The sequence below is a fragment of the Poecile atricapillus genome, chromosome Z, assembly GCF_030490865.1.
Source record: "Poecile atricapillus isolate bPoeAtr1 chromosome Z, bPoeAtr1.hap1, whole genome shotgun sequence".
NCBI classification, from domain to species: domain Eukaryota; kingdom Metazoa; phylum Chordata; class Aves; order Passeriformes; family Paridae; genus Poecile; species Poecile atricapillus.
In genome coordinates this window covers 122,215,676-122,236,614 of record NC_081289.1, presented here as the reverse complement: position 1 = coordinate 122,236,614, position 20,939 = coordinate 122,215,676, and the positions used below count along the sequence as shown (strand labels likewise).

General features: G+C 39.3%; 2 protein-coding genes across 10 annotated transcripts in view; one reads left to right on the top strand and one right to left on the bottom strand.

Annotated features, from left to right (window-relative positions):
• WDR41 (WD repeat domain 41) overlaps positions 1-6,164 on the top strand; it is a 28,803-nt gene extending 22,639 nt beyond the window's left edge. The window contains exons 12-13 of the mRNA XM_058865238.1: positions 156-289; positions 2,107-6,164. Coding sequence (XP_058721221.1) covers positions 156-289; positions 2,107-2,259 — 287 coding nt within the window. The 3' untranslated portion in view covers positions 2,260-6,164. The remainder of the gene's footprint in view (positions 1-155; positions 290-2,106) is intronic.
• The window catches only part of PDE8B (phosphodiesterase 8B), a 72,658-nt gene continuing 56,944 nt past the window's right edge, over positions 5,226-20,939 (bottom strand). For 8 of the 9 annotated variants that reach the window (XM_058865229.1, XM_058865230.1, XM_058865233.1 and 5 more), the window contains 11 exons: positions 18,979-19,056; positions 18,043-18,119; positions 16,720-16,884; positions 15,904-15,949; positions 15,335-15,470; positions 13,956-14,154; positions 12,790-13,007; positions 11,694-11,829; positions 9,426-9,593; positions 7,765-7,894; positions 5,226-7,266 (listed from right to left, as the gene is read on the bottom strand). In XM_058865229.1, the coding sequence (XP_058721212.1) occupies positions 7,151-7,266; positions 7,765-7,894; positions 9,426-9,593; positions 11,694-11,829; positions 12,790-13,007; positions 13,956-14,154; positions 15,335-15,470; positions 15,904-15,949; positions 16,720-16,884; positions 18,043-18,119; positions 18,979-19,056 (1,469 nt within the window). In that variant the 3' untranslated portion in view covers positions 5,226-7,150. The remainder of the gene's footprint in view (positions 7,267-7,764; positions 7,895-9,425; positions 9,594-11,693; positions 11,830-12,789; positions 13,008-13,955; positions 14,155-15,334; positions 15,471-15,903; positions 15,950-16,719; positions 16,885-18,042; positions 18,120-18,978; positions 19,057-20,939) is intronic. The other variant, XM_058865235.1, reaches the window with a different exon arrangement.

The following is a 20,939-nucleotide window of genomic DNA, read 5'->3' as shown; positions in this document are numbered from 1 at the left end:
TGCACAGTACAATGCTTCTGTCTTTTTGCCATACAGAGTGTCCTGCTTTTAGATTTTATGTGGCTTTTGTAGTTCTCTCTTTAAGCTAGAAGAAATAAATTGTATTTGTGATTTTTGCCAAAATAAGATTTATTTTTTTTTTCCCCCCCTCTCAGGGTTTTTCAACATGTGGGGATTTGGAAGGGCAAACAAGCAGGCAATCCAAGCTGCTAAGAAGATGCATGAGAATACACCTGTGTATTTCTTGGAGCTGGTTGGTGATTTGATTGGTCATTCATCAGCTGTGCAGGTAGGTCAGTTTTAGTAAGAATGAGAAAAAGTGATTGTTAGTAAGTAACATAAATTTGGCAGCGTTTCTTGAATTGTAACTTTTGACTGTCTGGCTCTGGAGGCTAGGAGCATATTGTTTGTGTGGTATCTTTCCGTGCAGTGTGGAAACAGTAATTCATGCTGACTTAATATTCTAATGAGAACTCGCTCACTCATGTCTGAGGACTGTGTTTGTACATACATGATAGAGATAATCTGACAGAGTATTTGGCTTCATTTATAGACTGCAGACAATACAGGGAACCATGTACATGACTCAGATTTCATCTTAAGTTTGCAATCTAAACAAGGGCTCCTGCAAAAACAACCAAAACCAAAACACACTGAGTAATTTCCTAGCCCTCTGTGCTGTGAGCATTAGGGAGGTCTTCTAACTTAAGCAGTACTACCAGTATTATTATTCCTTTTGTCTGCCTAAAGTAGTTTTCTCCACACTGTTCTGTGACAACCTATTGGAGTAACAAAGCACTTTGTTATAGTGGACTTCTACATACATTCTTGGCAGGAGCAGGGGGAAGGGCAGCTAGAAGGGGATAGTGTGGTTCTGGAGTAGCTTTGCTCACAAGCATTCATGAGACAGTCTGGATTTCTGGACAGAACTGCTGCTGCTAAAACATGAATGTTTTTCTTTAATAGCTAAGGTGAACCTTTCTGCTAAAGAGATTTCCACAAGGCTTTCTGTCCCTTTCTGCCATCTTTCTTTTGCAAAACTGTTGGAAGGGGTCTCATTAGCCACTTGGAAGGTTGCTATCTAAGAAAGAGGACATAGTGTGTAATTCAGCAAGAGACACAAAGAAGGTAGAGGCATATGTTGGGTCTTGTCTGAGATGCAGAGCAAAGGAGTAATGGAGATGGAGCAGATGTGGTTTCCTGCAATGTTCTACGTATGGAAAATTTTGGTTTTTTTTAAACTCAGGATGGGAGCTGTTGAGGAAGAAAATGTTGAGCAGTGGTGTGATGGCCAAGGTGAGGGCTAGTCAGACTCTGTCTGCTGGAACTCTGTAGCTATTAAGTGACCATTCCCAGGGCAGGTAGGCTTTGGCTTGAATGCTTCTGCCAGACAGATCCCTTTAACAAACTGAAGAATCAGGGCATTGTGAGCACGCCATAGTGACATCACTGGTTCCTTTTGCTGTCGTGCTGAACTGCAGTTAGTGGTTAATTTTGCAGTCTTGTGAAGGTAACAGAAGTTAGGGGTTAGCACATGATTTGTTAGCTCCATTGGTTTTGCAGGATCCTTCCACTGGTGCTGTACTTCCTTCCAGTGTTGAGCTTCTTGCTTGTTTGACTTCCTCTGTGTGACTAGGCATGTGCTGATGTACGTCACAGCTTTGGTCTTTCGAGGCCTGCTGCTAGTACCTTACGGTGTTGTAGGAGGTAGGGGGCTCAGTGTAACCAGTGAACAGAGTACTGTGGCTTCTGTTCCCAAGAAACCAAATCAGAGCTGATGCAGGTCATTCATGCTTCTATTGCTGAACTACTTGCTACAGTTTCTTCAGGATTCTGTCCTTTAGCTTCCCTATCTGTAAGGCTTTACTGTTTCAGATGGAGGTCTTTCACTATGAAGTGCCTAAAGAGTAGCAATGTTAAAGAGTTGTTCTGCATAGCAGCTAGATGGCATTTCTAACATACAGACAGTATGTAATTTTGTATTCCCGTCTATAAGCAGAACCATTTCAAATACATGTATTTGTTTAGTGCAGCTGTACACTAAAGAGTTAAGCAAACTGACCATCTCATGCAAGCATCATGGTAATAATAGTTGTTTCATTGCAGATGTTCCTGTACTTTGGTGAACTGGGATTGGCTACATGCTCTGCTGACCACCTCATTATTTTGTGGAAGGATGGTGAACGAGAATCTAGCCTCCGCAGTTTAACACTATTTAAAAAATTGGCACAAAACGGTGATTTGCAGCTCAGACTTTAAGTTGTTTGAATACAGGCTGCATATATGTAAACTGGATGTGCGTTAAACATGAGTGTAAAGGTATGTCTGAGCTACTGGAAATCTGACTACTAGTAAGGCTTACACTTAATGTCATGTGTTATATTGAACTTCTCTTAGTTGTTACTCTTCTCAAAGGAGAATTTTGCATTTTGGTATGCTCTGTCAGTAGAAATGGTGTTCTCTTGAAAGACTGAAGGTAATGATGATTCATTAAATAGTTTCTAATATTATTCCGAATGTTTAAAATTATCATGAATGAATGTCAAAATTAAGAATTGTGAAATACTTTAGATGGATCACAATTAAAGCAGGTGAGGGCATCCAGAGTGCTATGTGCAGGAAGAAGGCATGGGAAGAAATCTGCAGCTTCCTCTTTTATCTAGTTTATTTCTAGAAGCTGAACTTTCCTCACTGATGGCTCAGATTTGTGTGTATACAGAAAGCCCCCCAAAAAATCATTCTCAAATAGAAAATTTGCATTTGACATTAATATCCTGCACCAATGGTAAGAAAAAGAAAAAAAAGGTAGGTAATTCCTACCTTTTGTTGGTTTGTCAGGTTTTAATTTTTGGCAAACTGAGGTACATAGAAATGATTTACTGGTAGTAGCTGCAGTTTTACTTGGATTAGCCTACATTACTGGAGTTTATAAAGCACCATTACCAAATCTAGCATGCAATGTGATTAGTTTAGCTTTGTCTTTCCATAGTGCATTCATCAAATTAATTTATATCTAATAAAAAGCATTTGCCTTACCATGAATTTTCAAAATGTAAAATACTTTCTTAAGCCATTGGAGTTTATATGTTCAGTAGTAGTGAAACATATGAATACTAAATTCTCAGCTGAAGTCTGACTTCAGAGAAATCTGCACCAAGTTTGTAAGGGTAAATAGTATCTCAGAGTTAAAAAATAAGTATCTAAGTACGTAGGTAGTAAGAGTCTGAAGTAGAAGCATCTAAACAGGAGTAGGGAAAGAAATACAAACTAAAACATAAAGCTCAAACCTCAGCAACAAAAACACAAAAGCAAAAAATTATCAGGAGACAAACATACAAATAATCCCCTCCCTCCCCCACCCCAACAACAACAACAAACCAAAAAATGAAGCAATGTTAAACCCAGAGCTGATATAAGGGAAGTGTGAGGGAGTACAAGATAATGAGTGGTACATTACTATTTGAACAGAGAAGAGCTAGGGAAAAGGGGAAGTTTGTGAATTTAGTGGCCATAAAACTATGTAGAAGAGGGTGCTACTATCCTCAGATCTACTCAGAAGATACAGCACTTAAATGGTGTAGGAATAAATCTTGTACAGCTTTTCAGTGCCATCTCTTCCCTTTGAATCAATGAAAATCGTTTTGGGTACAGGAAGCTACATGGCTGTGATTCCAGACTTACGGTGGTTGCAGTAAGTGCGATTAAAATGAAGGGCTAAGCAGATTTTTGAAAGAGCAGAAGCAAAAGGAGAAAGCTCCTAGTTTCCAGGAAGAAACCAAAGAGACTTTTAGACTTGGTTCCCCCAGCGGAAGTGGGCACTTGGCTTTCTCCTACAACTCAGAAGCCTACCTTTGCTTTTTAATCCAGAGAAGATTATTGTCTTATGAGACAATAATCTTCTCTGGAAAGCAGGGCAGAGGGGCAGTAAGATTTTGAGTTGTAATTTTCCCCTACCTTTGTCATGTTGTACAGCTAATCTTACTTGAGTATAGAGCTCAAAATAACATATTTCAAAATCACAAAACGGAGGGATTTTTAAATTACCCTCTCCTTTCAATTCAGGGAGGCTAAATCAGTGTTAAAGCTTGAGCTGCGTATTCTTTGCTAAGGCTGGCTATTCTGTTGACCCATGTAGGAACGGCATTTGGATTACAGCTGAGGATAGCATGCCTTTGGATATATGGTATTAACTTGAGAGAGGAAAGCATGTTAAGTTTATATTGCTTCAGCTTGTCTTCAACAGCTCATGTTGCATTTTTGGCTTACCCAGGAGAAGCTGGGGAGATAAAACCTTTCTTTGGATCTTTTTTCCTTTTTTTAATTGCTAAATAACTGGTTATATATAGTGCTTGTGTATACACATAGTTATGACACCTTTACATTGAAAGCTTATAGAACTTAGGTTTTTTTTGGAGAGTCTCCTGCTATCATCAATTATAACTAGAGAGAATGAAGATCATATTTTTATTATATCTTCTTGTAGCATGAGAACAACTATTTCCTTTTTATGTGGCTGCTTTTACGTGAATACCTGGTAGAGAAACAGACCTATTAAATTGAACAGTTCTAGTCACAAAACTCACTGTGCATTTTATGGGAATGTAATTCAGCTTTAAACAGTCCTACATGCATGTATATTGATATTTATCAAAAGTGCAAATGTTCTCAGATAAACTCCATTGGCAGTAGATCTTCCAAGGGTCTCTTCTTTTAAAGATGGTTGACTTAAAAGTACTGAGCTCTTCGTTATACAAATGAACTTTGAGTGTAACAGGGAACATAGGTATATATCCCACTCCTTTGTTAAATGAGAGTTTCTCACTTGCTCTTGGGAGATGCAGTGAGCATAATTATGGTGACCAGATGAGACTTTTTACGTCTAACTGATGTCCTAATTTTTTTTCTGCCTTACAGTAACACTGAGTTCCATATATTCACCTCATGAAAGTAAATATCTTTATCAAACCTGCTCTCAACACTTTTGCAACTCTGAGGTGGCTGTTTTACATCTGTGCACTGACAACAGCATGAAACAAGCAGATGTTAGTCTAGATGAGTTAGTCTGGACGAGTCTAGGAGATTTGACACAACTGGCAGATGATGACTAATCTGTGCTGGTGTGTTTTGCTATTAAAGAGGACCTATAGCCACACAAATTGCCTGTGGGAAGAAACACAATATCCTACAATAAACACGTTGATTCTGTATTAATACTTTGGCCTCAGTTCTGGTTCACAAGTTGAATTTTATTTTTTTGATGCCTTCCACTGTTGACATTTTGTTCTGTGTGACAGAAGTGTGACAAAAATTATGAATTAAATGTTTTACATGGATGTGGTCTTACAATGTTACTGTATTTAACAAATTAAATTAACAAAGCTTTAATCTTGGGAAATTCTTTTCTCTAATGCAAGCTGCAGTGAATGTTCAGTTATCAGAATATTTAAGGTACAATCACCAAGAGCACTAGTCCTAAGTAAAGGAATGTTAAAAGCGAACAGTATACAGTATTAAAAAACAGAGGTTCAACTTCTCTGAATAAAAATCCACTGAAGAATGTTGCCATAGATAACAGGAAAGAATGAATTACCATGCTTCACCAGAAACACCATTCTTCAAATATACACGATGCGGCATTTTAATACACAGCAACCTGCCTTGGCTATGACAAAAGTAAGGATCTCTTACCATTCTAACAAAAATATAGCTTCTATACATTTTTCTGCACATACATTTTATGAATGTTGCCTTTTGTTTCAGAACTTGGTACAAAACATACAAAAAAGGTTGGCACATATGTAAGCTACCTGCAGTAAACAGCATTGTCACTATTCTTCCATAGCAGTTTATGCTGTTTGGTTTTTTTTTCCCCTTTTCATTTACCCGGTTTGATTTTTGATATAGCACAGGATAGGTGGACTGCTTCTTTAACTGCAGCCACAGCTTTGACAGTCTTGCTTGCAGCCTGGAGTGCACAGTGTTAAAAATAAGCACTTCTGCTAGTATTTATTTACTGAATAGTCTGAGAATAGTCTAAAATTTAAACTTATGTTCTGCATGTGATTAAAATGAGATGTACAAAAATATGCATTTGTGCTTTGAAAGCCTTAGCATAAATTCTGTATCTTAGAACTAATGAAGAACTATGTTTGATTTCCAACTGATTTACATATTTCAAAGTACTTCTTGCATCACAAAAACAAACAGTATTTTATTAGGAGGATAAAGCAGTACAAATTATAATGCTTTTATAAATTATAGCCTGAAATTTTTTTTAAAAATGATAGGTTCACCCAAAAAGTAGCACAATAAATGAACTTGCCATAAAATTTAGGTCAGTTTAATAAAAGTGATGACCATGTTTACAAACGCCATTTTTATAAAAAAGAATGGGGATCAAGTGCCACAATAGTTTTTTGTGTAAAATTTGGTGAACTTGTGTGATAACATCTGCTAGATGGCAGAGAATCATGTAGATGGCACTATCTAGACAGAACATGCTTATTTTCCTGTATTATATGATCAATTTTAGAGAATATAGACTCCTACCAAGATTTCATATGGAAAAGAAAGAACAGGTGGGGCTCTGAGAGTCTCTGTAATAAGAAGGTTGTTTTAAAAGGTGTCATGTTTGGATTTTTTATGTATCCAGTTTATTAAGGTTTACTTGTTTTGCTGTGCATGTTCTCTTTAGAAGTATGATTCAGAGAGCTGATAGAATTGAAACAAATTCATGCTAGATAAGTGGGAAGTTTCTATCCTTATTTGTCAGGCTAGTCTTACTCTCCTGGTGACTAGATTATCCCTCTCTCTGAAAAACAGTTGTGTGAAGCGTTAGTGAATACAGTTGTATCAACTACAAGATTCAAGAAGTGCATATTCAGTATTAGAAACTAGTTTCAGAAGTACATTTTCTGCCACAAAATAGTATTTCCAAAGAGCACTTAGTCATCTGTGGTTTATATAGCCTCTAAAAACATTTTTCTGTAGAATTCATAGAAGCTTAAAAATCAGTAAAGTATTTCCTTCTTGTCACGCAGTCTTAATTTCACTGGAAAAGCAACATTAATCCCCTTTGTAGCCAAGAGTTTCTGTAAGTGATTCACAGTGAAACTGGTAGAGCAAGAGATCTGGTTCTCTTGACTTAGTGTCAGTTGTTGTTTTCTGATGGGAGCCTGAGACTCTTGCACTTCAAATCATCCAGTGTTTTCCAGTGTTTGTAGTTATTAGCCAAGTGTTGCATCAAAACAGGCAGATGTGCAAATGCTGAAAGAACAGGGAAAAGTTTTTATAGGCAGAAGAACAGCCAAGCCTGATCTGAAATTGGCATTCTCCTACTCTCTTTTGTTCTTTCATTCCTTAAAGTAATACTAAAAGAGAAAATATTTTTTTTTTAGTGCATTTCTGTTTCAAGAAAATCCTTTTCCAAATGCATGATGATTTTATTAAATTAAGCTAACATGCAGTCATGGTGGTCTTAGTTTCTGCTGCTCAGAAGAAATACAGTGCTAAAGGAAAAAAATACATAGATGGAAAAAAGCTTAGTTTTAAGCCATTACTCATTCTCTACATGGATTGCCTGGTAAGTGCGCAACTTCACAGTATGCAGTGAAACAGGCTTCAGTGTCATGATTGCACAATATCCTGTGCTGTACTGCTTATATATGGTTACTGCCTCTGAAAAGAGTGGACACAGGCTTGAGATTAGTCATTTTGGGCTCAGGAATCTCTGTGTCAGAGCAAGGAAGAAAATTCAGTACTTACCATCCCATGCATCAAACATATCTGTTATAAAATAATCAATGAAGGAAATCTGAGACTTGGGGATGCTGCAGGTGTTTCTGTCAAATACTGGCATCACAACAGGCAGACCCTGTCTCTTCTCTTCATCAGTCTAAGAAGAAAAAACTCCAGTTAACAACTAGAGCTTTGCTGACTTTCATGCTGGAGTAGCAAGAGGTCAAGGCATTAGATGAATTGCAATAGGAGATTTGAGACACGCCTTAGAACCCCTGAGGTGAACTGCCTTAGTTTCATGTGTGTCTGGAACAGGGACTGAAATCAACATCTCTGCCCTTTCACAAGTACTCTTTATTATGGCAGTCCTGTGATTGCACTTAGCTCCAACAAGACAGAATGCTGTAATCTGGTGATTAGGGTACACCAGCTAAAAAATACGGAAAATGAGGTTGCAGAGTCCTTCAGCAGAGAACAGGTTTGATCTGTCATTTTTCCATATCTTTAGTGGGTGTTACAAGCCATTTGTCTTTTAAATAAGAAGAGATTGTTGCTGGTGTTATTTCCTCTGCCTGTATCAGGTTATAAGATAATAATAGAAGTAAAGGTATGCCCTTTAACTGTGTGTCCCCAGCTGGAAGAGGCCTGGTTTTGTTATATTCACTATGATGGAGGATCAGATCACCTCAACAGTTTCTTAGAATGTAATTCCAAATAACATCCCCTTTTAAGTAGTACAGGCAGCATTTAATACAGGAATTGGCAGCAGAGCAGTCTCCAAAATTAGCAGAGGAGGAGAAAATTAGTAGGAGAACAGCTCTCTGTACCTCACATTGCTGCAAGTAGGCTAGTGCTTAATTTGGGCATTTTAAAGCAAATTTATGATAGCTTGCTAGGGATATACAACATAAATAATCTTTGATCTTTCTTAGGATGTGACAGAATTCACTATGATTAAAATGAAATTCAGACATGTCTCAGGTAGTAGCTACAATTTTCTTTCAGTAGTAACTATGAGGATGTGAGCTGAATTTCAAGGGTAGGCATGCCCACTTTCCTTTCTCTCAACATATAGCTGTTATTTCCACACCATTACTGGCAAATGAAAGCTAAGATTTTATCAGTTGTTAATTAAAGAGTTAAAAGAGTGTTTTAGGAAGCTGGTTGCATTTCTGTCAGAAAAGCTGAACGTGACGAAAAGAAAGCTGAGCTTCCAGTACTGTTTGGAGCCATCCCATGTGATAATTATTTACACTGCCCACATGCGTGCACTGCTTTTCTGCTTACAATGCTAGTAGTTCAGGTTCCATCTTAGAAGAGAAAGGGCGATCCCAGTAATTCAGCTGAGGCTTGGATCTTCAGGGAAGGTATTGGGACAGGGAGCTAGAATGCTGACCATATTGAATTTCCAGTTAAATTGAGTAGGACTAATGAAATTGTTTTGTCAGATTATGAATGTGTAAAACCTCCTTTCCACCATTCTGTACAATGAGCTTCATGATAAGCAGACTAGCTAACTGCTTGGAGTGAATTCTTCTGCATGAAATTGAGGGACAAGTTCTGACTGTGAACGAAAAAACATCTGGACTCTGGTGACACCAGGAAGAGTGTTCCCTGTGTGGAGCAGCAGATCAGCCAATGGCACTTCCTTACATAATATAATAGTTAAAACATAAAAATATACGTACCTGTGCAAAGTACTCCTCTGAAATCCTGCCTGCCCATTCGATACATAGCTCTAGGGGGCGACATGGATTTGCTACATCTGCACATTTAATCATCATACGCTTGATCAGTGTCTGGTTGTCTGGAAAATTCTTTATGTTGGCTGTACATTCAGTGTCGCTGCTTTCACTCTGTAAAGGAGAGTTGGTTACAGGGGCCAGTGGCAGCAATCCTGCTAGCAGGAGCAAGGGCATCATTATCAGCTCTACTGGCCTTAGGCACTATGCAGGCACCCAGTCTGCTGCCTTACAATTTCATGCACAGCTCCCAGAACTTGGAGAAGAAGGTGATGTCTGAGAGCTGGAGCCATGCTAAGTAACTAATGATAACCCAAATACATATTACAGTTGTGGAGATTCTCAGAATTAGTATCAAAGTTCGTGAAATAATGTGTCACAGGCTCTTTATCATGTAGGATGTTACCTTTTCTGCATCCTCTTGGAAAAGGACCGTGATAGGGGATGCATCCACCAACTGCAAGCTCATAAACAATGCTCACTTCTGAATGTTTAAATGTAGGGGTGGTGATAGTAGGGATAGTAGGGGACTACTTCTCTTAGGGGAGTTTCTGGAGTTAGATTTTTATTCCTAAGAGAAAACTGAGGCACCACAGGAGGCTGAATGGACTGGCACAACTATTTCTTCCATACACAGAAAAGCAGATCTCTGATACTCAGTTCCAGCATGTCTCCAAGTAGAACTACTTTATTTGTGCCAGATTTTAAACTCTCAACCTGGAATAATCTTTTTTTCTCACTTCCCAGTAAGGTGAAATCTTACATAATATGAGAGATTAACAGTAGAAAATCACAGGAGCGGCAGATTGACTGCAGAAATTCTCTGCTTGCTAGACAGTAAAATATCGAACTTTTTAATGACTGCTCTGGAAACCAGGTGGAGGTGACAAGGTAGTTGTTCCCAGCCTGCTGTGGCACCATATTCTGGGTCTTGAACAGTTTAGAAAGGCACAGGTATATTATGGAGTAATGAAAGACCGCTACTTATATGGCATTACTGCTATTCTCAAAATAATGTATTTGCAGGATTTTGGCCTCCCTTCACTGCTGAATTCAATTCTTGAGTAAAAAACTGAATGTAGGTACTTCTTGCCACCACAGCTAAATTAATATCTTCGTGGCTTGTGGGGAAATATTTTGCTGTGATTTTTGCCAATTCAGACATTAATCTTCTAGCTTTATATTTAGCAGGTAATCCTTTTTCAGAATGGGTAGCCCAGCAAAGAACTGTAAAGTTAACCCTGTACCTTAACAGCTATTAAAGACCAAAAGCAGAAAGAGCCACTGTTAACAGTAAAGAACAGAACAACCTAATACTGAGGGAAAACAAGAAGTCTTTCGTTCAAGTGGTTCTGTCCTCCACGTTTATTGTGAGATAAGTTCAGCAGCATTTGTGGTTTACAGCTCATTTTGCTGGGAGAGTGAACTCACTAGTCCCTAGATGCAGGTAATTTCAGCTGACAGAATGCTGTTTTTAAGGTTGTATATGCTACCAACGACAGTCTACAGTACAAAGTCTAATTACGGATAGCTAACAGAAGATACTTCTAATTTGGTTTTAACATTGCTGACCTTCAGTTTTGTCTGATTTTTTTGCATGTTTCCCACAAAGCATTATATTTACAAAGGTGCATTAAGATAGTCTTTCCTCAGGTAACACTGCCCAGGAGAACCTGGTCAGGCCATGGGTGCTCAGCCGCGAGAGGCAGCAAGAGAAGGTAAGAGGGGATGGGAAGCCCAGAGGCAGCTTATTAAATAAACCCTGGTGGAATGTTAGGGTGTGTAACTGTTACACAAGAAGACCTGGACATCTCTTGGTACAAAAAGGATTGGAGAGGTCTCAGGAAGTTATTCCTTAGGGCTTGAAGGCTCCAGATTGCAGAGACAAAACTGTTGAGGAGGCTCCTCAGTTACAGCCCTAGGCTTAGACAAATCCCACTGTTTGGAGACAGGACCATAGGAACAGGTGCCAACCTGACTCCGTGCACACAATTTTCCATGTAAAACAACATCTGCCCATATATTTCCTGAATACAAGATGACCTTGAACACAAGGCTTATAAAATGAAGTGTTTAAATGAACTAAGAGCAGAAAAGAGAAGAAGTGTATTTTTTCACACTTTGATATGTGAAGCCACAAATCCATTTGTGTCATTTGGACATTACCACAATGCAAATTAATGCCTGAAGGCATAAAATCCTGCAAACACTTACGTGTGGGCTGGTCTCCTCAGATGCCATAGGCTTGTTGATACTGTTCACAAATTTGTTCACATGCTCAAAGTGCTTTGTCATCTCTGTTGCCAAAACCATGTCAATAATGGCCTGGCGCAATGTCCGGTAGCGATTTCTAGGAAAGAAAAAGAGGTTTTGCTCACAAGCTTGCCAGACACAGCTCTGGCTTATCCTCATCCGTGCCCACACAGTGCTACAAAACGCTGCTCAGGGGCTTAGCCACAAGCTGGCACCTAGAGTTAGGAATGATCTAGGGATGGAGGAATGGACAAGATCATGCTTCTCTGGGTTCCCCCTGCTTTGTTATTTTTACCTAATGAAAATCAATGCTGAAGTCAACAAAAATTTACAGCTCAGTTTCATAATGCTGTAAGACTAAAATAACTTCTCCACGAATGGCACCAATGCATCCATTGCAGTGTATGTTAGTATGCTAGCTTGGAATGCAAATCTCAGATTTTTCAAAAACAACAGTGTTATGGAGGTAAACAAATCAATTATCTCTTTGGAGTCAGGCTCTTTCCCTTTCAGAGCTCTTTCTCTCTCACCTTGTCCCTACAAAAGCTAGAGTCATGCAGTGGGAATTCCTAGGCTACTTGCATGCCCAGCCAACCACAGGGATTCATGTCTTCTGCTACCACCCTTTCCATTCCATATAAACGTAGTAGTGCTGGAATGCATAGGACCTTGTGCAGACACAAAATGCAGCATCTAGCTGCTGGTGTGTGAAACATACCCCAAAAAAGTAATGTTCAGACTCCTTCAATGAAAAGGCAGTGGGCCAAGATGCAGCCTTGAGGCCATTAACTGGACCAAGTTCATGTAATTCATAAAAGATTATTAAACATCTCTTTACGCTTCCAATAATTACAAGTTGAAAGACAGGGCTGGTGAGGGGGAAATGAAAACTTTTTTATAAATCATGTCTACATAGGATTCTAGAAGAGTTTAAATTTTATTATCTTTATTTAAACTATGTGTTCTTGTTTGGAAGGTAGGCTCTCAATTTGCCCCAAACTAAAACTGCCAAATAAGCAGTCCACACATGGACACTCCCCTTGTCTGGCAGACACACCTGTCAATATTCTTGAAAATGTTGTATTTGCTGTCTTTCATTGTAAGCTGAAATGCCAGTGCTGTGTGATGACTCTCTAATACAGCTGTATCATTGTAAAGGACAGCTAATTCGCTGCCTGCATTGCACAGGAAAGAGTTGGTCCGTCCAGGATGGTCTACATCATGAATGGTGGCAGCTATTAATGCAGCTACTTCATCTAAATGGTCCAGACTTCCCTACAGGGAGAGAGAAAATTAAAATGTGGCACAAAAATTACAGTCAATATTTTCTGGTAACTTCCAGACACCCACAATTACACAAATGTAAACTTAAGCAGGGATCCTGCCTCCTTGCAGTCATTTTCCATTCACTGTGCCTACAGGTTACCTGCCACAAAATTTCCACTTCTACCCGTGTCCAAATATACTGTTAATGAAGCTTTTTACACTGCTGTCACCTGATCAATATCTTTGCATAGAATTCTTCAATGGATAGAACACCTAGTAGTTTCCTTCCACTTCATATGCTTGCCTGAATGTATCTGTATTGACTCTGCTCCTACATACCTTATGTTTTAGCATAGGGTAGGACAGACTATTTCACTTGGAAGTGACCTACAACAATCATTGGCCAAACTGCTGGACCACTTCAGGGCTGAACAAAAGTTAAAACATGTTATTATGGGCATTGTCCAAATGCCTCTTGAACACTGACAGGCTTGGGGCATAAACCACCTCTCTGGGAAGCCTGTTTCAGTGTTTAACCATTTAGTAAAGAAGTCTTTCCTGATGTCCAGTCTGAACCTCCACTGGCACAGCTTTGAACTTTTGAACTTTTCTCATGTGTCTTGTTGCTGGGCTGGGTACCAGGGAGAATAGCCTTACACCTCCCTCTCCAAAGCATTTGCAAAGCTTTATTAAGAAGTTACCTACAGCCAGTTAACAAGAGACAGAAAAGAGCCATGTTCCCTCCCCACCTCCATCATTGCTACTTTAAATGTAAATTTGTATAAACAGACTTTGGAGAAACTCTGTGGGCCTGCTTGCCTCATAGGAAGACTTCAAGGACAGACAGAGTTTATAGAGCCAGGACCATTATTTAAACATCTGACTTCTGGATGACACACGTAAAATGGCAAGTACACTGAAATCCTAGCCGAAAGAACTCCTAGGTGGTGGTTCTACCTTAACTCTCTCCTTCCCGAGAAAGAAGGCAGTAGCATGCAGGACATCTGCCGCATGTGTGGAGTTGTGGTATGAATTGGAGGAATGGTAGTTGGCTTCAATGACCTGCAGCCATGCCCGCAGTGTTGCTTCTGAACAGTTTAAAAACTCCGAGACCCCAAACCGGGCAAAAACTTTTAAGCCCAAATACACTAATGGCCTGAAAAACAATAGAAGAAAAAAGCAGTGCTGTCAAATAGGAACTTGTGATGTTCTAAAAGTGATACATTCAACAAAGAAACTGAGACTTTTAAATGGGATGGGTAAAGCTAAACATTTTTAAATTGCATATCTAGAACCTCTAAAAAGCCTTGCCAAGGTTACAAATTATTGCATCTATCATCCTTTCAGACATTATTTTAATGTTTTGTAGAAATGGTACAGTTCCATTAGAGTTTCAGCAATTCCTGTGGCTTCAGAAAAAGCATCTAAAAAGCCCGTTTTTTTGTGTGTAGTATCTGTCAATCAAACAAAATTGCATTTATTTTTTTCCTAAGGAGAAAAAGCAGATTTTGAACATGACATGGGCAGATGCCAAAGGCTAAAAAGTCTTAAGCCAAAAAAAAGGTCAAATGTCAATTGTAAAGTGCTCTGTGTGTGTATGTGTGTGTGTTTGTACAATGCTGGGAAGCCCATTTGTGAAACAGTAAAACCTCTAAGCTTTTTGCTTCTCAAATCCAAATCCACTCTGGGTTGTCTTTTACTCTGTATTGTGAGAGAGTCCTATCCAGCAGTTACGTTTTTCACTCCTGCAGAGCCTCCAAGTTGAGAAAGGAATAACCAAACCCCAACATCTGCAGATTAAAACCAGGCAAATGCAAATTTTGAAAACGACAATTTTATGCAAAGTACGAAAGAGCAGGGTGTCTGTGTGATTCTTTGTGTCTTGGAACGAAAACAGCTTTTCTCTCTGGATGACACGCTTATTTTTGTGGTCTGCATGACCTCAAATCTACTGACGTCTGTTTTCATTACAAGCTTTAAAATCAGTATCTGTTGATCCCATCCGCTGGCTTATCCTCCATCCCACTTTTTAATCCCTGTAATCAAAAGCCACAGCTGCCTTAGATCTTCCCAGATCGTGGGATGATTTAGGTGAATAAGTGGAGAGGTTTGCTTTTTCCAGCATGACCATTTGCACATGGGCAGGAAAAAGGGCCATCTGGAGGGCATCTAGCATGTGGCAACATCAGACTACATTGAACAGTGTCACTTGGACAGAGTGGATGTGAGTCAAGCAAGACAGCTCTCACAGTTTTTCTGTGTCCTCCTTCAGTTTTTCCAGAGCTACAGCTCCTCAACAAACCTTCTCTCTGCACCCAGGGAAAGGAGTCCAGTACCTTTTATTTGTAACAGCCTCCAACTCAAAAATATTGAAGTCCCAACTTTCCTCATTATCTAGGAGCTGTGCAATACAGGGTGGAACATCATTGATGGTGTTTGGCACTGGAAGGTGAGTATGGCTCAGGTTCATATCTGTTGAAATGGAATTTGTGAATTAACACATTTCTGGGTTATTCCCTCTACACTACCACAGCCCCTCTTCAGAATTCCAATTAGAAAACAACTCCTTTTCAAGAAAAACTACTTTTTTTGCTTACATGAAAAAGTCTGTAAATGCCTATAATGGAAAGGTTTATTACACAGCATTTCAACATAAACCAAAAAGATCAGTAAACATTTCTGATTGACAATGTTTTTTTGCTAACATTTTGAAATGCATTATTTTAATTATTTGAGCCTATTTCAACACCAAAATAGAGACAGCCTAGCACTTGTGCTGCAGTCTTTTAGACAACCATTTCCAGAGACATATATCCCATGGCAAATTATTAGCCTGAAGCAGTATGTTAGCAGTATCAACAAAAGAAGTCACAGGTGCAAAGGGAAGTTTAAAATGGTGGCTTACTCTTAGAAAACACATACTCATTTCCTGACAGTCTTCTTAAGCCATCCTGGAAAAGAAAGCAACTTTATCTTAGATTTTTGTATCACCAGTTGAAAAACATGACATGCACTTTAGGTACTGTTCCTGGGTACTAAAAGCACTGCTCTTATTGCAACACTACAGCATAATCCTTGTTTTAGGGTCTTTCAAAACAAACATGAAAGGATCCCTGGTACACTGGTATGAGATCTCCAGAAAATAAATGCACAGTGTATTGTCCTCCTTGACCTTCTCATTAGCACCTGCAGGATTTCATCATTCAAATCAACCACTATAATTTATTTTTCATTTTCTTTATATTATTTTGGTGGCAATTAGCTCAACTTCTATTAAAAAAATTAGTAAATCCATGGCAAAATTTAGATAGTCTCTCTTTCGCTGCTGTTACAGGACCAAAATTAGTACCTGATTAAAGCAACCTCACTGATACACTATACACTGATACACTGACCAGCTATAGAGCAATCCTTCTAATCCCATATAAGCTTCTAGAGTTTCTATAAAGTATCTCCTTCACTGTCTTCTGAGAGATTGGATATAGTTTCTGGTTGCAAGTCTGTTCACTTGTATCTGGGGATGAATGTACCCAGTGGACTGAGATGTGGCCACAGCTTACTACATCCTACATTATTGCTAGTAAAGTACAAATACTTAACTGAAATGGTGATGAATTATAAGTCCCCTTCCCATTGCTTGGGAAATGTTAGCACAGCGGAGCACTGAACTGTGATGTACGACACTTGGTAGCAGCAATTTCATCTTTACTAATTTACTCACGTTCATCAGACCTCCAACAAGATCACTTGTATGAGGGTCTTCATCTTTGGTACCTAGCTGAGGGGAATAAAGTTCTGTTGTCCGCAGGATTTCCAGAACTCTGTCCAAGGCCTCTGCTACTGTGATTGGGCTGTTTTCCTGGGCAGCATTAATTATGTTAATAACCTGAAAGCAGATTAAGGAGGCAGGCAAAGAAAAGTGAATGGCACATCTTATTACAAAATTTTTATTCTTGTCTTGATTATGCTAATTCTCACCAAATGCAGTGTAATTCCCTACAATCCTTGAAGTACAACTCTGAAAATGTAAATTTGTGCTCAGATTTCCTGGTATCCATCTGCTATTTTAAACTGGTAAATTCCTGGGAAGTGGAAGTAGAATGGTGTGAAGTATCTGAAATAGTTGCCAGTGGGTGGACCAAAAACTAGAAATGTCCCAGTCCTTCACCATATCCAGGTCTGCTCTGAAACAAATTATTCAGTCCCTGGAGGAAAACGCAAACAAACAAATTCTTGGATGTGACCCAAATACCCTGATATTAGAGGTAAAGGCTTAGTTTTCTCCATGTAGAAGTGAAGGGCAGAGAGCAGAAAGAGCTGGACTGTGGGAGAAGAGGATGGCTCTCTGAAACCCACATTGTGCCTCAGCCACAATCTGGAAATGCAGCAGTTACTGCTTCTGGCTCTGCCAAGAATTACAGGAGGAAAGTCCCAGTGCTGTCTTCTCCAGGAGCCAGAGGCTGCTGCACAGCCACTACTAGCCTCCCTGTGGATATGATTGAGGAAAAGGAAAGGAGCCAGTTGCTCTTACAATCACAGTGGTGCTGGGAGGTAAGAGCTTGTTGATAGCAACAGAGAGAGAGAGGAAAAAGCGGCTTGAAAGTGGAAGATACCTGACACCCTGGTGTCTTACAAGTGACTGCAGCACAATTTGTGTAATACAGTGAAGAAAGGCTGCAGAAACTGGGTCAGACAGAAGATGGTGCAGGTGCTCCCTCTTCTGCATGGTATCTTATCAATAGTGACAGCAAAGGAGAGACTGGAAAATATCCTCATACTCGCTCATGACCCAAGAGTGCATCTGCCAGAAGCCGTGCATCTAGCAAGGGCACCCTTCTCCCCTCCGTAATACTCTTCCTTACGACTAGCATTTGGAGTGCCATAATGAGATGTAGAAAGTGGTAATAAAAAAAATAATACTTATATTACTCTGTTAAATACAAAGTGCAGGAAGTACTGTTTTTCTGTCCAGAAACTACAGACTTCCCTATGAGTGCAACTCAAAACTCTGGACTTTGTGGAAGTGTCAGTGCTCAGGACTCACCTTTGTGATAGGAGCTTCTATTGTCATAGAATGAATCCGTGCCATTGAAGAGTACCGTCGGGTCTGTAAACTTGGAGCTGCCATTAAAGAGAGCCACTCAGTGTGAATCAGATGACAGCATTTGAAGAGTGCAGAAGGCTGGGGCACAGCAGAATGAAATACAGCCTTGTGTCCCATTTCTCCTGTATCTCCCCCTGCAAGTTTTTTACTGTTTCATTTCTTGTACTGCTTCCTGTCTCCTTGGCAGCCAGCCCTCATTTTTGCTGTCAGATTTTCCATCCATACTTCACTTCAGAATGGACCTGTACTTATACTTCATGCAGTTTGACTGCAATGGATCTCTGTCATACATGGCTCCTCCTTTTAGTCTGTGTGTATCCCTCACCTTGGTGGTACAGCTGCTCTAATGAAAACCATTCCTGCTCCTCATAAGCAGTGCTTCTCTCACTACACACAGGGGCAGAAAGAAATCTCTGCCACCATTGTCCCACCCCAGTAAGCAGTAGCAAATGGGATCAGTAGAAGTACTGCTCTCAAATAAACAGCAGCAATAGGTTCCTTCATGTTAAGCATTAATAAACCAAAAATACGTGTTCAGGAGCACAAGCTGCAGATTTCTAAGAGAGGTGGCACTAATGCTTCACTCACTCTCAGCAGGCTGCTCCCTTGCCACAGTCACTCCTCCTCCCTATGAAGGCATTCAGTACTGCTATGCATTGTATAGGAATGCTGGTACTTATGCTGGGGCATTGCTTTGCAAATCAGAAAGAAATATTACAGCAGTTATAAAAAAATGGGGTAATCTCTGTTTAATTAACTGTGAATCTGGTTATTCTTTTGTTCTGCACTTTTATTGCCCAAGCCAAGTCTGTTCTTTATTTATAAATATATATTCATGTATATTTATAGTATTGTACATACAGTTTGCTTTCTTACCATCACTACTTTGAGATGTTATTGACTTAACATCAACTGAGTCTTTCCTTCTGTTCTTGCACTTGTAAGAACCGGATTCTGTAAGTACAAAACAAAAACTTTAAAAATGCACCAAGTGAAATCTCTACAAAATATCCATCTAAAATTTTGGGAATTTAATTAAGTGATCTTAACAATATCACATAAGTGGGAGAAGTATTGCAATTTCTGCACATCAGAACAAGGAACTCAGTGTCTATCAATTTAAAGTAACTGAAGTCACCTGGAAGGGTGTTTTGCAAGGAAGTTAAGATGCCTTATGGAACAGGAGACTTGCTTCACCTAACTTTAGCTCCTTAAAAAGCAGCAGTCTTGCAGGCTGTCATCATCTAAGGTTATCAGAGATCCTGCTTCAGGAGAGGTGTATCAGGCAGGTGGGTTGAACCCCTTGTGAGTTCTTTTTGCTCTCCTCTGACCACTGAACAAGCCTGAGTTTAACTGCCTAAAACTTCAGCCAATTGAAAAGAGTCTCATCTCAATCTACGCTCTTAAAGCCAAACCACAGTTCAGATTCAGACAGCTTTTGATTTTATTTGCAGTAATTATTTGTACCCTGTGTTTAAGGAAAATCCAACATGCTGAGAATGATTCAACAGTCAATTTATTTCTGAATATTAGTCATGCAGCGAACTGTTATTCTTGAAACTGCTGTTTGCTAAAGCAAGAGAAATTATCATGTCCCGTCAAATTCAAAAGCTGGATGAAATGCCAGGAAAGAGTCTCAAAAGATCTTGTAAAATTTCATTTTTCTCCAAAACATTTAAGTCTGCACTCTCCCTTATGTTTAAAAACAGGAACTGTGCAGATTCAGATTTACCACTTTCCAAGAGTCTCTGTAGTACCTATTCCCAGGTATCTATAATGCCTCTCAAGGATCAGAGACCCTAGTAGGGTCTGCTTTCCAAAGAAGATAAAAACATTTGAAGAATCAGAAGTATCATGGCTTCAATATTCTTAACAGAAAGACCAATTTTCATGATAATGTCACAGGACAGGATGTATGGAGCCTCTCTTTAGCAAAATAAAATGTTAACATACAATTCTCTAGAATTAAAAGTTGATCCATCCTAAAAATTACTAAAATAGTTTCTGTTTTAATTCTCTTTTTCTACCACAGACTTATAAAACAGCTTGTGTCTTCTTTATTGTAGTCTGAACTGGAGAAATTGAAAGCATTTTCTTCTGTTGACACCTAAGAGCAGGGCATAGCTAATGAATGCTAAATAATTTTATTTATTTGCTAGTACTCCTTACAAACTTACTTACAAACCCCATTCTTCACTAACATTTGAATGAGTTTATCATAAGGCACTTGAGTGGGAGCAAGCATTTACACATAAATATAGCTGTGAGTGGCTATAGCTGACAAAACAACTCATATTAAATACCAATTAGGAAGTCAGAAACTTTGCTAGTGCCACCCAGAGAGTCACAGGTGCATAAAAGCTACTCTGTGCCATATGATGGTTTCATCTCTAAATACTTAAATGCCTATGTAAAAATTTTTTCTTCACCTGGTGGTCAGAAAATCTTATCCAGATTATTACAAATCATACCACTGCAAACAGCACGAGCCACATGGATTACTTCTCTCTGCTTGTCACATATTTGTACACGCCCATGGCTCCGTAAATGTATTCTTGAAGCACAGCCTGCAGGACTGCAGGAAAGGGTAAACCTACATCACGTGCTCTGAGACTGCCTACTTCCACTGCACTGTAGTCATCAATGTGGTGTTGTAGGATGGAGCTACCCAGTCTTGCTGAAATCTGTCACAATAATGAGCAAACCTAACACATTAGTTAGCTAATATAAATCTGTAAATTAGTGACGAGTGTCCTGCTTAATTTCTGGGCTTCCTCACCTTCCTGTTTGCAGGAAAGAAACAGAAGAAAATCTGCTTTTATTACAAGGATACAGGA